Genomic DNA, 17,602 nt, shown 5'->3' with positions numbered 1-17,602 from the left:
AAACGTTGACATGTACTATTACACATGCACACGTGTGTGTACGTGGACAGCACACTGAATATACGTACAGGTTGCACTCACAGCTGCACCGACACACGTCCAGATGTGTTTGGGAAGAGAACAAGAATAGGACCTCGTTTTCTCTGACCATGACTGATCGCTTCTCTATAACAGGGCTGCGGGGGAACATTTTCTTTCCCGTGGCTAATTCGCACTTTCATTTACTAACACAAGACCCTGGCAGTGACGGAAGTGACCTGAGCATGCTAAAATTACAAACACAAGAGTTTGTCAGGTCAGAAATATTCCCCTCTGTTACCCAATTAGTGCGGGCTAAGATGCATTGACAGACATATCATTTGCAGGCTGTTTCAAACTAGCGTCGTGTGGCTGCAAGACTGGGTGACATGAAGTTGTGGATCGGATAAAGCCCACGGCCGATAGATTCCCAAGCCCTGTGCAACTTTAACATTGCTTCTTGAGACACCAAGTAAAATCGTATTGCGTTTCTGCGCTCGCGCGCCTTCCGTTCTACACTCTGCGTTCCGCGCGTGCGCAGTGCTGCCTGCAGCCAAACCGGGGGGGAGCACAAGCGGAGCAACAAGGAGAACTGCTCCCCGCCAACGCCCCCTCTGGCCCCCTCGGGATCCGCCGCCACCGCGCTGCTCCCGCACTGCACGGTGGTGCGCGGGAGCCCCCCGTCCCAGGGCAGCAGCTCAGGCGCAGTGTGGTGCGCCCCGCCCGGGGCCCACCGGGGTGCCCACACCATCGTCATCACGGACACGCCCAGCCCCAGCACCAGCGTCATCACCATCAGCAGCGACACGGACACGGAAAGGGAGGAGCGCACGTGCAGGTGCGGGCTGTCGGGCAAGCGCCTGAGCTGTTGTTGTTTTAAACGTACAGTTGTTCGATTCCCGCTCACGGCCAACACCAGTGACGAATACCTGAACTGGTCCTGGGCTTCCCCTATGTCGACTCGGTCTCAATTGAGTGCCTGGCGCAATGTGTGCAAACATCGTCACTGGTGCTGGAGACCCATCCCCTTCCTTGTGTGCCATGACAGCCTTCATAGGTGCACGCTAACAGCGCTTGCCCCAACAGTCTGTAAGGGGATCTTTGTCTATGCACTTGTACTCATGGCGTGGACATGTGTGTTGTGCACTCGTTCCGTTTAATCTGTCTGCAGCCAAGCTAACGGCCACCAGCAGACCCCTATCGGCTGTGTGACGGTGTGCGACTCCCCCGAGAGTGGCTCCCCATCACCCGCAGGCCGTCCGTCGCCCGCAGGGGACTGGGGGTACAGGAAGCTAGCGCCCCCCTCAGCCATGGTGCAGCCCCTGCAGCACCAGCACACAGACAAGATCACTCTAGGTACGTACGGTGCCGCACCATGTACAGGCTTCACAGTGGAGAGCTGTTAACTACCTCGCCTGGTATATTTGGAATTTTGCATTTTCTCTCTCCCCGTGGCCGTGTGGATTTTTCTCCGTGCGCTCCGGTTTTTCCCTCCACAGTTTAATCAAAATGCGTTTAGATTATTTGGCTGCGATATATTTCCTCGTGATAATCCACTTCGCTGAGCTATCATTTGTTGCCAGGTTGCTTCGAAAAAAAAGAGATATATATCGCACCTGTAAAAAAAAAAGGTTCAATATCTACAATCACCCGTAGGGTGTGAAGTGGAAGAAGGGAGATCATTGTGACATTATTTCGCCCAAATCTAAAATGTTAAATGTATCATCAATAAAATGGAATTAAAGGTTAGCTTATGTTAGCTTAAACGAGGAAATTAATTGCAAACAATCATCATGAATCATTTTATTCTTGAAATAATGAAAGACGTTTTTCTTTAAATACATTATTGATGGAATGACTGATTAGAATTGTTTTTGAAATTCCACCATCTCTCCATATTAAATGTGCCCATTTTCCAGGTGAAGGTTACATTTGCCCTTTCAAAGAACATAGTGTAAAAATAGTAATTGTATGCCATTCTTTTGGCGTATAAGTTTTCGAGTTATAAATGCAATTACAAACCTCTTCCAATACATCAATAGTATTATACTGATTGTTTTCACGCAGTTAATGTTTTATTGGGAAATAATTTTCTATGCTGAGGGAAGATCGTTTTATTTTTTTCTGAATTGACTTTCGTGTTACGTATGATCTTTGCATCCCAGGTCTGCCTTGCAAACACATTTTTTTCTGTCCTAATGATCGGCAATTCACTCAAGCGCTGTCTTCTGGACAGTCCTGTTTATTCACCTGAAGAAGGCTACTTGTGTTGTGGCCGAAACGTCGTGAGAATCTTATTTTACTACGTTTTATTTTTATGATTTTATTTCCATTCTGCGTGACTTTACCGAAAGAACCAGGAAGATGAATCCCTGCAGTCACGAAAGCTTTAAATCGAAATTTGTCCTAATGTCCTCTCGCATGGCTAATAAGTTACACAGCTCTGTTACGTAAAGTGCGCAGTTGGTGCTGTGCATCAGCACCACTTCCGCGGAGACAAGCTTGGCCGATGCACGTTGCATTTGGCTCATGCTTGGTATCCAACTGGGCTGTTTGTAATAGTGCCTTGCCAACAGCACTTGGCCCCAACCTTCTTCAAGTGGCGACCTGCTTCCAAGATGTGGCTCGTGAGAGCTCCCGGAATGAACCCCACCGAGCTATGATCGGTCTTAGCTCGCCTGCACGTAAAGAGATTCTGATGAGTGAGATGAAAGATAACACCCAAGTGTCAGAGATGAACCGGTGACCTGTAGATGAGCAATCCAGATGATTGGTCACATGCACAGATGCTGTGACGTCACGGTGCCATGTTAAGTGATAAAATCTATACACCTGACATGACATCGCATTGTCCACCAGAACACGCTTATATTATTATGTTGCCTGCCAAAAGATACATTTGAAGAGCCTTGGTTTAAGACTAAATTGGGTGTCATTGTATATATATATATATGTGTGTGTGTGCGCCAAACAGATGCATGTGGTGTTGGGGGCCGGGGAGTCAGGTTAGGTCTGCCGGGGGCTGGGCAGCATGGCCTTCCTCACCGGGGAAGCCACAATCAGCACCAGCAGCAGCCCTTAAACCTCAGCCAGGTGAGAGCCGTAACAAAGAGAAGTGCCCTGGTGGCTCGGGGAACCCTGTACTCTTGTCCAATTCATGATGAGCCTTGTTCTTGCGCGTGGCTGCGCGTGCGTGTTTTTTGCATCCTTGCTTTAGTTTTTAATTGGGAAATGCATAGTACACCAAACTTGGCACAAGGTGCTGTTTGTGAATGGCGGATGTCGTTGCTGCTGCTGCTGCTGCTGTTGTCAATGCTTACCTCTGCCTCCGTGTATCCGACTGTACGTACATGTGCGTGTGTGTGTTCGTTCTTAGCCCCCGTCAGGCATAAGCGCCCGTCGCCAGCAGGCGTACATCGCTCCCTACTGCTTCCCGCACGCGAGCCCCCCGCACGCGCTGCACACCCACCTGGCAGCACCTCCCCCGCCGCCCGCACAGACGCACCTCTACACCTACGCGGCCCACCTGGTGGGGCCCCCGCATCCTTCCGCCGGGGGCCCTGCCGCACCCCCCCAGGGTCGTGGCTGCGCTGGCGCTGGCGGTGGTTTCCCGGGGGCCCTGGTGGCCATCGGTCACCGCGTGCTGCCCTCGCCGCACTTTGCCGCTCTGCCAGTGAGGGCCCCGTACCTAGGCGCATCGCAAGGCTCGGCAATCTACACGGGCTACCCGCTCAGCCCCGGCAAGATCGGCACGTTCACCTACATGTGATGATCTTGGGGGGCTGAGCGAGTGGCGTCTCCGAATTTTTATTAGAGGTTTGTGGGGTGGGGAGGGGTGTAGGGGGTCGGAGTACGAAGATGGTGGATCCCATCGAAATTCAACATTCAAACTAGGATTGAATGATCTGTTCCTCCGTGATACAGAATGTGGTTTACATCTGGGAATGTACATTTGTTTATCTAGAGTTCTGCATTGTCAAAAGGTTTGTATTTTAATATAACTTATTAAGGCCCATGAGAGACCTTTTCCATTAATTTAATTTTCCTGCTTTGGAGCCGTGGCTCGTGATTACCAGAGGGTGTTTTTCACATTTTTTAATTTACACTATTGCAGTAGCACCCAGTGCCCACTTGGTATGGATAGGTTTACAGCAGAGCTTCTGAGTAATGCTCCCTGAGAAACTACCAAAGAATGGAACTGGGCTCTGTTTTGGTTTAAAAAAAAAAGTAACCTTTGTGGATGCATTGACCTTCAGACCACGCAGTAATATTTACCAAATGTTTCTTCCAAGAAAATATTTTTGGGGGAATTCAAATAAGAAATATGTATTTTCAACTCTGACTTTAACAGGTTTTAATCATGTATGTACTTTTTTACGTAATGCAACGTTTTACGAGCTGATATTTTACAATATTGACTTATGAGTTGTGCTTTCACGAACTTTGTAATTTCGTGAAGAGTGAAAATCATTCTTCACACTCAACGTGCAAGCCGCTGCCAATGTGCACTTTCTGTCGTGAATGAAAATTGTATTGAACAAATTTGATCATTAATGCGACCCCATTCAAAACTGCATTTTTATCTTTTTCATCAGAGTAAGCATTTAACGACAAACAATTTTGTAACAATGACAAAAATGCAGAACTCTATGTATGCAATACAATTTTTTATAGCGTCAAAATACACATTTATCTCTAGATGTGGTGTGTATTGTACGTGCTTGAACAATTTTTTTTTTATATATATATCGAAGCTAACTTGCCATGGTTGGCCTTCTTAAAGCAGTGCCATGGCAATGCTGTTGATTGTCGGCTTTGAACTTCACTGATCCGTTATGAATTTGTGTGTCAAGTGTGTCCGGTATTTGTGTTTTTTAAAGTGTGGGTAGTTTGATTGTGTTTTGAGTGTGTGGTTACTATTGTCTGTTGCTTGTGTGCGTGTGTGTATGTATGTTGAACTTCTTTCACACCGTACGTAGCCGACCGTGCTAATCGGAGGGGCGAGGGAACGACAAAGGGTGCGGTACCTAACCCTGGTCTACAATTGGTCCGCTTAAGCATAATTTAATCAGCCAGTGTATATTGGCCAACACCAGCACTCCGGGAACTCTTATAAGCGGATGTGTATGGTTCTGAACACCACCAACACCACCGATTTATATGCCATGCTGGCCTCAATAGAACCTCTGTAACAGCACTCGTCCCAAGGTCTATTTAGGGATGTTTTATTGTGTCCACTGTCTATGCTCGTGTAGATACTGAAATTATGTTTTAATTGGTATATTCCTTTTACTTAAAAGAGCGTTGATGGATTTACTCTGTATTGGTAATGGTGATAATTGTTATTATTTAAAACCTAATGGCTTTTACTAGTTTTTTTTATTTCAAAAATGTTAAACAAAACTCTCTGTTGATTAAGTGTTTGGTGGGTTGGTCCAACCATACCCTTCTCAATATTCAAAGTACACGTTCTATCATGTTAGGCGTTACGTGCCGTTTTGTTCTCTACTGCACGCAGTGTGTGTCTAGAAGAACAACTTTTAACTGCTGTACGTGTTTGTCTGCGTCCGTGCGTGTTTTGTATGTGTGTACGTATTGAGAGACCCATGTGGTGGTAAGAGAGCAATAGGCATTTGTTACATGCATCGAGACTACGTGACAGGCAATAGACGAAAAGTGTGCGGTAAGGCCTGGTGGATTGACGCCGATCGGAATGGCGCGCGAGCTGATTTCACTGATTTCACTGATTTCACTCGGCCAGCGGTGCCTTCCCGCGATTCGCGCCCGCGCGCAATTGAGTGCAGCGTACGGATTGCCACCCCTTTTTTTGTATTTCGACGCTATATGAAACCGAGTTGTACATGTGACACCCGACCTGGGTCGAGAATTTTAAAAGAGGCATCGATCCCCTGGCCGACCCCCCTCCCCCCCCTGTACTTTACGTGCGTATTGGATAAAGAAAAACGAAGGCCAGTTCTGTTTGTTGGCTGTGAGCATAGTCAGGTATTGCGCTTGTAAGCTTGGGGTTACAGGACCGATATTAAGTTTTGGACGTTATACATTTAAAGTTTTCAGAACGGGTGGCTATACAGTAAAGATTTTACAAAAGCTTAGAGCTGCTTTATAGGCCTTAAGGTGTAGACGTCAATAATTAAAAGAGGCTGAAATGTATTCGTATAGCATTTAGGAGTCCGAAGTTTTTGCTTAGGTGTTCGAGGTTGCAGAGGTTATGCTTAATCATGGCTGGAGCCGACCGTTCTGTGTTAACGTGTCCAGTTGTGCTGTGGGCTAGTTACTACGCATGTGGGATCTGCGTAGGCCAGCGGATGTGGCCTGTGTTTTATTTGTTACGTTTTTTAAACTTTTACTATTGTCTCCACGTGATCGTTTTACTAATTAAGTAAATCTTCTTAATTGTAACTAAGTTTGACACGGGGCTGTTTTTTTTATTAAGCCCTCGCGTGTATGTGTTTATCGTCACCCGGTGTGGTGTGCTAATCGTGTATTACTCGGCGTCACTGTGTCGGCTCTAGGTTTTATGCGTGTGTTTTTGGTGGTGGTGTGCCGTGCATTTTTTTTGTAGGCGATCCGATAATGTTTATTATGCTTGAAGTGTGTGTGCGTACGAGTGCGCGTACACTCTTAAACAAAAATAGTGCCGTTTGGTTTATTATTATTGTTGTCTTATTATATGCGTCCGTGTGTGTGCGTGCTGTTTTTGATTTTTGGACGAAGAAAAAACATGACCTAGTATATATACTGGTGTTGCAGAATCATAGCTTGGGTATGGTCGTAATGCGTTGGTTTTGTGTACGCAGTTGTGTAAACCCGTGTTAGCTCGTTTTAGCTCACTTGCGCGGAATGCAAAAGCGCACTTATAGTGGCGGGGGGAGAATGGAGTTGTGGCGGGGGTTGGGGGTTTTGGGATGGCCGGGGGGGTCCTTCCAAATGTTTTGACCGGGGGCAAAGGTTGAATGCAGGGGCAGTGGGGAAAATTACCCCCCTCCCCTCTCCACGCAACCCCCCCCCTCAACCCCCCATTGCACTCGCGTCTCTCCAACCCCCTCCCTACTCGTTCCCTTTTCTCCTCCTCACTCTCACCTTCTCACTCAAGAGGTGGAGTCAATGTTCAGTCCCAGTGCCTTATATATACACACTATATATTATATATAAATAGTTATTTGTCTTGCTGTAACACTGTGTCTTGTGTCTAATGGATGGAGTGCTGCTGCTGCTCTGCGATTCTACTTGCCAGCCTGCCAACCACAGTTCCTGCAGTGTGCATGTCTAGGACAGGCTGCTCTGTCTTTGGTGTCTTAGAAGTCCCCTTTCTAAGTGGCTCGAGGAAATCCCATTGTGGCCCTGTGTGTCCTTGTAAACGTGCATGATGTCTGGCCTGGTGTTCCATAGGACCTGAGTTGGCCTGATGTCCAGTGAGATGGGGGTCAATGTGTGGCCTCGTGTACTGTGACTGCTCGTCTGGCGTGGTGTTTCCAGGAGGTTCCCTTTAGACCCGGTGTCTCGGAGGGCTGCATTGTTTTGCCTGGCATTTGGGAGGGGGAGGGTCGTGTGTTTGACGTAGTGTTTGTGCCAGGATTGTGTGTCGTCCTCTTTCACTTGGTGTATAGGGGAGTGTCCTTTTATGCCCATTGTCTTGCTCGGTTCTCTCTTTGGCCGTCTGTCTGGCGTTCTGTCTGGCCTGGTGTCAGGGGAAGAGATATGTGATGATGAAGGAAAATTGTTTTGCGGTGAGGGGGTGGCACAATTGGGGAAGTAGGCTCCTGGAATGGATGTAACATTTCATAGATTAGTCGATTCAAATTCTTAATTTCGCAATTCGTGCATTGACTTTTGCATGTTGGGATCTTTTTAACGTTCGATTCGTGCCCCGCAGTTCATCCAGGTTTCATTTATAGCTAATGCAACAAATAAGCCACAAATTGTAAATGACAACAGACAGTTCAGACTTTTAAAATGAGATTAATAGTACCGTACAAACAGTAACGATGGAGCCATGGAGACGGCCGGTCTGTTTTTGTGCTTTGGTAAGGTCTCGATTGTACTTTCTTGTTTGTAGTATTAATATACAAACTGCAATGGAGACAATGCAGACGGCACAAATGAAATGATACAAACGACATTTGAAAAGACATGGACAGTGCAAGCTTTCAAGACCTCTTTGATGCCTCCACAAGTGATACAATTGAAGTGGTAGGGAGAGGGAGGGGGCAAAGTATGAATCGCTTCATGCTTACTACTGTAACCGTTGTTCAGAAAGGTGAAGGTAGATGTCATTGTTTGCCCCGGTGTTTAGAAAGAAAGGTTTTATGTAAAAACTGGAATTTAAAATAATTTTCCCAAAACTCTTACAGGTATGAGTGATCGGTGCACAATAAGTTTCCATCTCTCTGGTTTTGAATCTGGCCAGTCCACAATATCATCACTCTTGGGTCTGTCTTGCAGGATGAATGCGGCATCGGCATGATGGTCTGATAATGCGTCTCTAACCAAATTGCATTGCTTGCCGCAATGTCTCGTACATGTGTGTGATAACTTGTTTCGCACCGTACGTAGTCAACCGTGCTACGCAGCTGGACCTGTGTTTGCTCAACTTGCACCTTGTGGGTCTGGCTTTGGTCAACCAAAAAGGTGGAAACCCCCCCCCCACCTTGTGCACTGAGACTCACTCACACACGCGTGTGTTCTCCTTGCTTAGTGTGAAAGTCCTGTATTGGCCACGCCACTAGTCTCCCAGGCTCAGCTCTGCTCATTGTAATGTACAGTTTGTAGTGTGCACATATAGAATATATTTCATGGGATATTAGGCATGATTTTAAGATGATGCATTAGCGAGAATAATACAACGTGAAGTTAATGCCATTTTACATTACGTATATTTTATTATTCATGATGTTAGATGTCGGGAGTATATGCATATACATGTAATGTATCAATGCGTGTGTGTGTGTGCGCGTGCTATGTATACTGTATCATTTTTTAGAAAATGTTAGAAAGGGGATGAATCCTCCCGTTGCTCTTTCGCATTTGGCCCTGTACAGCCGAGCTTATCCACGGGTCATGAGAGGTGAGGGTTAAATTTGTACGAGAGAGGAATTTTGTGTGTGGATCGTACCCAGGAAATCTGCGATATCTTGCGTTCACCTTGCAGGATTCCCATGTTTCCAGGATCTTATTTCATCTCAACCATGTAATTCCCTTGATGTTTTTGGCCACATTATCACGAATTACTAACAATAACAGACTTGGGGAGCGATGTGTAACGTTCTCAAAATCTTGGGCAACGTGGGCATTTCCTGTTCCTTTTACGCTGCCTCCTTGAGTGGGAAATGCTGAATGATGCTTTAGTTAGATGCAGGGACTCCTCTACTTACGAACGTTTGACTTACGAGCTTTCAGAGATACGACCAGACCTGTCCGTATGTCCAGTTGCCTGTTCGGACTGAGAGGCGTAAGTTCAACCGCTGCGCAATAGAATGGCGGTGGTGGCATCTGCATCTGTCGAATCTGAAGAACCAGTGGCATCTACGTCTAGAGGAGATTATACAACTTTTAAAGCCATTCCCCGTGTTTAGTGTATGCCGTACAACATGTATGCCGTACGTGTTTGGAATCGACAGGAGTAAAGTTGGACTTAGAAACAAATCGACTTACAAATAGACATCTGGAACCTAACTCGTTCTTAAATAGAGGACCCCCTGTATATTGTAACACGTGCACTGGGCGCTGTGGTTTTTATTGTCTCCCAAATCAAAATTTGATTTGTCCCTTTTCTACAGCAGTATATTACCCGTGTATATATATGCGGCATATTCTCAACATATGTTGGTATATATATACCATTTCTATATTTGTGTGTATACATAAGTGTGTGTGGTTACCTTCTTTTGTATATGTGCATGTTTATGTAGGGGATGGGCATGGAATTGCAAACTTTGCAAAACCATAAATCTTGACGTGATCAGAATGCGGAATACCGAATTTGTGTTTGCCGGTGTTATCATCTTTAGGTTTCACATTGTACTTACTAAATATTGTACGCTCATCTGCTGAAACACAGCGGGCTGTTCTTTAAAAAAACAAGGAATACACCGGTGTGTTCATTGGGATTACACACATGCTGACGCGTGCAAGACACGTACTCGCGTACCTTGACGTGCATTACACCCGAGACCAACAAATATGTTGGCAGATATGCCCTCTCCCCCTCCCCCCTTTGTGCACATTCAGGGTACATTCAGGTCGATGCTGCAGACGCATGCACATTGTGACACTTTCAGGCATGCCCCCCCCCCACCATCTATGTACACACTCGGATGGAGTGTTACACACTCCCACCTCCATGCACGTCCACGTTAAGTCGCGTGCATTCATTTACTACAACAACAACAACAATCATGCACATTTTTATTGGTTGAAAACAAAAAATCCGCTGGGCGGATATCTGCAGATTTTATACAGTTTGTGATAAAAGGGATTGGCGCTGTACATCCGCACCACCACACTTTACTTTGACCAGCAGAATTTTGTGCCCATCTCGTACATATATATTAGGAAAACAAACAAAAACAAACTTGTCCCCTACCATATTAATGTGGCATTTACACTTCTAGCTCAGGTCTCCCACTCGAGATGAGAAGCTTTTCAAGCCATTTTGAGCACAAGGATAACGATTATTTTGACCTGCCGTGCACGCGTGTGTGTTTGTGAACACGGTTAGTCTTTTTCGACAGTTATCAGGATGAAATGCCCATTCGTGGCAGTGGTGTTGGTGAAGTAGGTTTGTGGGTGGTAGTGTTGCGGTTGGAAACCAAGGATGAGGCTTTATCGGGACTCGGTGGAAGTAGGCGGCTTCCAGAAATCTCTTGGGATTTATCCCATGAAGCCTTTCCCATCGTGGGGGGGGGGTGGGGGGAGGCAGGGGACACGATGTGAGCAGTATTGTTGCGTGATAAACGTTCACGTTGGCCTGTATTGAGCTTGTAGGGCAAGCCTTGGATGGACGGTGGGCACTATTATTTCAGAACGCAGCAACTGTTGACATAGTCGTGGGGAGTCTGGTTGAACGGGTGTTCATACGGAGGTGTCTTAATAGATATATTGACATGATGGTGTGTCCATAGTTAGGTGTGCTCAGGCTAGTATTGAGAGGTGTGTTCGCATAGATGGTATTCATAGGTTTGTTCTCATAAAGGTGGTGTGCTCATAGCTAGGTGTGCTTGACACTAGTGTTATGGGGAGATGTTTTAACGAGGAGGGATTGTCACAGCACGATCTGTTCACATGAAGGTGTGTTCAAAAGTAGCTGCGTTGAGAATAGGCTCATAGCAAAATGTGATTTCGTGGAGGAGTGGCATAGCAAACTGGTGGTTCAGGTGGAGAGGTTTTTTCGACAGCTGTGTTCACATCGACATCTGTCCGGGTGGCTAGCTTCAATGGAGTTGCATCTATGGGACGGGGGGTGTTCAGGATGGCATCAGAGGAAGTGGTTTTTTTTGGATAATGCATTCAGAAAGTATGCTCCAAGCTGGGTCGTTGAGAGAGTTGTGTTCGTACTCGCTTGGAAAGGTACAGTCATGCGAAGTCGTTAAGGAGGTGTGCCTGTATGTGTACGATTAGTGGTGCTTGTGCACACTTGGCTTGAGTGGCTTATATTAAAGTGTTTGTGGTCGGCAGCAGAAGATGACGGAGCAACCTTACGGAGTTGTCGTTCGCGCTTGGGATGGATGGATTGCATTTGACGCCTTGGGTTGCCTCTTGAACTTGGCGGGTTGGATTGTTCCCCGGTTGGCTGCATGTGCTGGCTTTGGCTCGTTCATTCGTTGGATCGCTGGTAGGTTTGGCAGTTGGAAGCTTGTCTGGATTGTTTGGCTGACTGGTTGGTTGGTTAGCTTAACCACCTGCTTGCTGTCTGATTTGCTGGTTGATAATCTAGCCGGCTCATTATTAAGCTAGCCAGCTCATTAAGCGAGCCAGCTATTAAGATATTCTTGGTTCTTTCGGTAAAGTTACGTAGAAGGGAAATAATAAAAAATAAAGCAATAAATGTATTTTTATTATTTTATTACTTCCCTTATACGTGTCTTTACCGAAAGAACCAAGAATATGAATCCCTGCAGTCACGAAAGCTTTAAATCGAAGCTATTAAGATGTTTGCTGTCTACCTGAATACAGTAGTTGAGACTGGTTTATCAGTGCCACTTGAGATTTTATGATTACCTTTCTTTGTTTGGTTTACATCCGATGTGTGATTTACCGTGGCAGGCTGGCCGGTGTTCCCCATCTCTGTCTGGCTTATGTGTTTTGTGAAGGCCTGGTGTCTTGAGATACTTGCTGGGAGGTTATATAGACATCTCCAGCCCATCTTCCCCAACCCAACGCCAAGAGGCAGTCGAAAAGAGTGCACACCTGAAGCCATAGGTTGTGCAACCAAATCGACGTTGAAATTGCACGACTATTGCCTGCAAACGTTTTGTCCACATCTGAGCACGCAATTGAGCAAAAAAAGACATTTTTACAGGATTGTAACATCAAGAAGTTCCAAATGTGTAGCGTACGATGAAATACATAGCTTCAGACTGCTTAAAAGCAGTCTCTGCTGTAAGGAACCAATTGCACAAGTGATCACGACTGCATTGCATAGACGTCTATTCGGTTGCATGCAACCTCATTGGTCAACTAATGGTGTGAACCCAGGTTGAAGCGCAGTGCTAGGCTTCGAGAGGCAAGTATGTGCATTACAGTTTAAAGGCGTTAAAAATATTTGTTCACGGTGTCCAAAATTTCGCTTTCTTACTGCATAACATGGATGTAACAGCCGGGAGTTGCAGAACATACAGCAGCCATGGCAGACCAGACAGTGGTCTACAAAACACATCAGTGAAAAACAGCCTGTGTAAGAGATGTATTTTTAAAATTAAATTGGAACTGAATTAAATTTGAAGATTGTGAGAAATCTTATTATCTGGCCACAAGCAGCCATTCGTGAGCCTGCGACCTCTCCACACATGCAATCTGGATTGCATTTGTGTGTGGTTTATTGAGAAAAAATTGTTTACCCCGAATTAGAAATTCCAAGTTTTTCAGACGAAAAAAACCAGCAGTGTGTTTGGCAAGGGATATGCTTACGGACACATGTAGCCTAACGTTCTGAAGATATACGAATTCCTCGTTACACAAGGCTGCATTGTAGCTGTTTTGTAGCCTCGAAATTTCAATGAGCAGCATTGGGTGCCTACTTTGTTGTTTACCTATGAAAACATTGCAGGTTGCTCGTGGTATACAGATCACCGCTCCCAGAAAATGTAATTTTCAGCCCTTTGTCAATCCACCCCTGGATGAAAGCCTGCCCATGCGGTGTCTCAGTCATGGGGCTGATTTGACCATACTTCACCGTGCTGGTTGGTGCAGCTGTAATCTTAAGCCAATCACATCATTGATACATCATGATGCACAAAGTTTTTAAAGGCGTCAACAAAATTGGAGCCATTGGTGCGATTTTTGGGTCAAATTTTACAAAATGTCATTTTCATAACTAGTTTTTTTCCATTTGGAAAATATTAAACAACCTTGTGGCACCCCCCCCCACATCCTCCCCATGTAGTCGTGACACGCTTCTTCCATGGCTTCGGGCTGGCCATTACTTTCTCTGGGTGACAAGAAATCCCATCGAGTAGCGTACACTGCGGTGGTGTGTCACTGTTCCCGTTTCCATTGGACAACATAGTGGCCGGTTCTGATGCTCTCTGGGCGTCTGCAAAAAAGAGCGTTATTGGCTCATTGGATTCCTACAGTATAATTCAATATTCTGATTCTGCTCAACCTGCAAACACATCAGCTTGTGGAGCCCATTTTAACAAGGCCTTCGTATCGAACCTGGGCATTGCTGTAGAATTAAGAGTGTTTCAGGCTTACACCATCTGTACCCAATGTAGCTAAAGCCATTGTTTTTGCGACACTGAAATCGAGTGTGGGTATGACCTCTCAGCACTGTGGAGGTCTTGCTGTGGGAAAAGTTGTGTTTGTGGTTCACGTGCCCGTCAACGTGTACACACTGGGTGAGAAACTGCGTATCGGTGGATTACAATCTTCATGGATGGCCAGTTCTCCCTGTTCTGGTGTTTTACAACGTAGCTACGAACATCCATCCCCCACCTACGTCTCTGCGAGATCCATTGTGTTCAGAGTGGCTGCGTAGTACGCATGGTCATGATTCCTGTAGCCATTTGAAGGGATTGCCACCCACAGCACGGCAAAGGTTTAGGAGCCTGTGATTTCATTTACAAGGGTGTGGTTGGGTACCACCGTCTTTGCCCAAGTCTTTTAATTGTTCACAAGTGTAGTTATGTTACGAATGAAAAATGTAGTGTGAGATATGCACATCTCTATGAAATATATTTAACATATGAGCTTTGTATGTCTGGCATGGAAATATTAATATATCTGCCTAAAAACCACTTGGAACCAACATTTTTAAACCATTTACCCTTAAAACAAAGTGAAAGCCCATTGATAAGCGTATCTCTTTTCTCATTTGTAAACTAAATTTTTGTAATTTTAATGTAATTTTAATTGTTGAGCTTTGGGCTCTAACATGAACACAGTGGTCTACCCTTGCAAATGATGTCACATGGTCTTTTAACATCTGCTTTACGGGAAACATTGTTATTGTGTTTAGCACGTGCAATACGCTGTGGAAATTGAAATCTCGAACTGTGCAAAACTAGAACTACGGCAGGCAAGCGTGACCTCAAGTGTGTTTGCTTTGGCCCGATTTTAAAGTACTCCCCGTGTCGCCTTAGCGCATGGCGAAGTGGGGGTTTAAACCATTGAAAACATTTACAGCACTGCTGTCCCAAATTGACACGAGCCCCACCTTAATCATTTGAATTTTAAACACTCGAATTCTGAAACTTTGGGGCCGCTTTTTTAATTCGGATCGGGGTGGGTTGACGTTTGTTTCCAGCTGAAGGACGGTGCACATCTTGCGTTGATCGAAGTGAAATCTTTTTGTAACAATACAAAGAACAACATTGTCCCGTGCATATGAAATAAGAATACATTCTTATATATAATACAATCTGGACAATGCAACCTCGCGCACGTAATTTTTTTTATATATATAACGCTGAACGAAATCGAATTGGCTGGCGCGAGAAGTGCATCGTGTTTTATTCCACAAGTTTGCCAAATTGTGTAAAAGCTGCAGGTTTTGTGGGCGGTTCGCGCAATGTGAAACCCATCGCTAAACGTCGCTCGCCATGATCCGTGCGTATGTCAACACTGGAAGCCTCCCCAATTCCCATTGGATCAGATGAGGCCATGAGTCTCTCCCTAATAACCTCAGGTAATCTGACACATAGTTTTCAAGTCACTCAGCGATTAAATGTTTGCATAGGTATCCCTTAACAGGCATAAGCAGCCAATTGATGACAATAATGCCCCTTGATTCGACTCAAATGATATTCAATCCATGGAATGCATTGAGTTTTGCGTTTCGTTCCTCCCTTCATTGTGCACTCATTGTGCAGAGGGCGTTAGCAGCTTTTCAATGGCCACGTTGATAAATTTCAGAGCAGACACCCCCCCCCCCCCCAATTGCCTTCACCCAGCGTGTAAACATTTAAATACTTCGTTCCAGAATTGATTCAGTTCTGAGATTTGACTGCAAAACCTCATTTTCGCCTCCTACACTTGTAAAACATCAACACGAGAAGTGGCTCAGGGTTGTGCCTCGTGAGACGCTGATGTCGGAGCACTTGGGGCCAACCACTGAAGTATCCTGCGTTTGATTCCCAGGCTCCCCCCAACCGAAAGTGAGGTCGAGTTCTTCCGCGTGTAGCCAGCTCGACAGTTTCGGCTGCAGCACAGAATGACTGCACCAGAACAAAAAAAAGAACGAGTAAAAACCTATCGAAATTTGGTGGCAGAACTTAATTTGCCCAACACGCCAAGATGCCAGGGCTCATCGTTTGGCAGTTTTAGGCACAGCGAATGCCTCGCTCATCGTGCAGATGAAGGAAGTACACGGTGTCTTGGCTGTGTGAAAATGGGACCTTCATACATCTCGGGCCAAAGTCTTTCACACGGACGGTGGCACACGGACGGTGGCACACGGACGGTGGCACACGGACAGTGGCACACGGACGGTGGCACGCATGAGGCAGTGGGGGCTGTTAACCACATCCTGACTAACTTGGGTGGGGGGGGGGGGAAATCATTTACCCCCGCCACTCACTGAACTTATGGGTGATTATGGGACAGGTGTGCAGGAACCAGTTGACTACATTTTACCAGTAAATCAAACGTTACCTGCACTTTTATCTGTTGTCGAATATCTTTAATTCAATCCACTTTTAAACATTTTAAAAAATGTGTCGCTCCATTAAAAGATGTTGTAGTTGCAGGGTTGTGACAGGGACCTTCTTGTAACCATGTGGAGGATACAGATTCGGCCTACGGTTATGGTACCGATTTCGGTTTTCTTAATGTTAAAAACATGTTCACGTACTCTATTCACATGCCTTCATTAACCTGAACATATTTATAAAACTGCTAAACAGTATAAACATTTTTCCTTTGTGTCACGTGAGCCTGCCTAATTGTCCCATCCTCCTGACTACAGCATCTTCTTCCTCCGAAATGCAGTATCTTTTTGACTAAACATCACTGAGAAAGAAGGGGCCCGTCGTACCCATGCCACCTGCTCCCCCCTGTTCTTTGCAGTCGGGGAATTCCGTGCTTGTCAAATATTGGCACCACCCATGATGTGATTGCTGGCTTCTGGGATGTTGCCCAGCGAAATGTGGCCAGATGCATGAGATGGGGGAACTGGAAATGTCGGATCCTTCGCTCTGTGCGTAAATGCCGAAAGCACAATTGGAATATAATTGGTATGAATCGACCATTGTATTTCAATAGAAAGGGTAAATCATTGTGCAATGTCTTAGTCCAAATAAAACAATATTAAAAAGTGCATACGCAAAATAATTACAGCAATGTTTTTTTCCTTATAATGTAACAACTCTCTTTCAATGGAGATGCTAAATCTCAATGGGCTCGTATGTTTAAATATGATGGATTTAATCAATTTGTGATCAATTGCAAAGATTCATTTAAGAATAAAACATCCGTAAATTAAGTTTTCAACAGTGACATTCTATGGTAAATGTGTCTTCTGATTTTTCTTGACGGTACAAGTTGTATTTCTAAAAGCTTGGTAAGTTAAAGAATATTGGCTCGTGTGTCTTGGAATTAATGCAGGCGTTGTCGACCTCACACTGGCCAGGGTCCAGAATTTTGAAATGTTTTGCAGTTCCCAGTTTCAGTTAAAACCAGGTTCTTGCACTCCTACAGTGTTAATATTCTGAAGGCGGAAGCTCTGAATACGAATTGTGTAAATTTTGTGATTTTAATTAGAACCCCAACTTCAATAGGGTTTATTTCACCTTGACGGTAACGGTGACTTAACCACCAGTTCATGGTCTTTTGATACCCAAACATTTACAATGCATCGGAAGGTGATGAATTAAATTGACAAAGTTAAAAGTTCCGGATAAACAGATTT

The 17,602-nt window shown here is 45.2% G+C and overlaps 1 protein-coding gene across 1 annotated transcript in view; it reads left to right on the top strand.

The window, feature by feature from the left end:
- The window catches only part of LOC116952377 (homeodomain-interacting protein kinase 2-like), a 44,509-nt gene extending 27,333 nt beyond the window's left edge, over window positions 1–17,176 (top strand). The window contains exons 14-17 of the mRNA XM_032971683.2: window positions 560–856; window positions 1,190–1,374; window positions 2,993–3,111; window positions 3,395–17,176. Of these exons, the coding sequence (XP_032827574.1) occupies window positions 560–856; window positions 1,190–1,374; window positions 2,993–3,111; window positions 3,395–3,787 (994 nt within the window). The 3' untranslated portion in view covers window positions 3,788–17,176. The remainder of the gene's footprint in view (window positions 1–559; window positions 857–1,189; window positions 1,375–2,992; window positions 3,112–3,394) is intronic.
- Window positions 17,177–17,602: the final 426 nt, after the last annotated feature.

The sequence above is a fragment of the Petromyzon marinus genome, chromosome 3, assembly GCF_048934315.1.
Source record: "Petromyzon marinus isolate PM22_M1 ecotype Great Lakes invasive population chromosome 3, UKy_Petmar_22M1.pri1.0, whole genome shotgun sequence".
Lineage (NCBI taxonomy): Eukaryota > Metazoa > Chordata > Hyperoartia > Petromyzontiformes > Petromyzontidae > Petromyzon > Petromyzon marinus.
The sequence above is the reverse complement of the archived record's forward strand: the minus strand, read 5'-3'. Positions and strand labels throughout refer to the sequence as shown.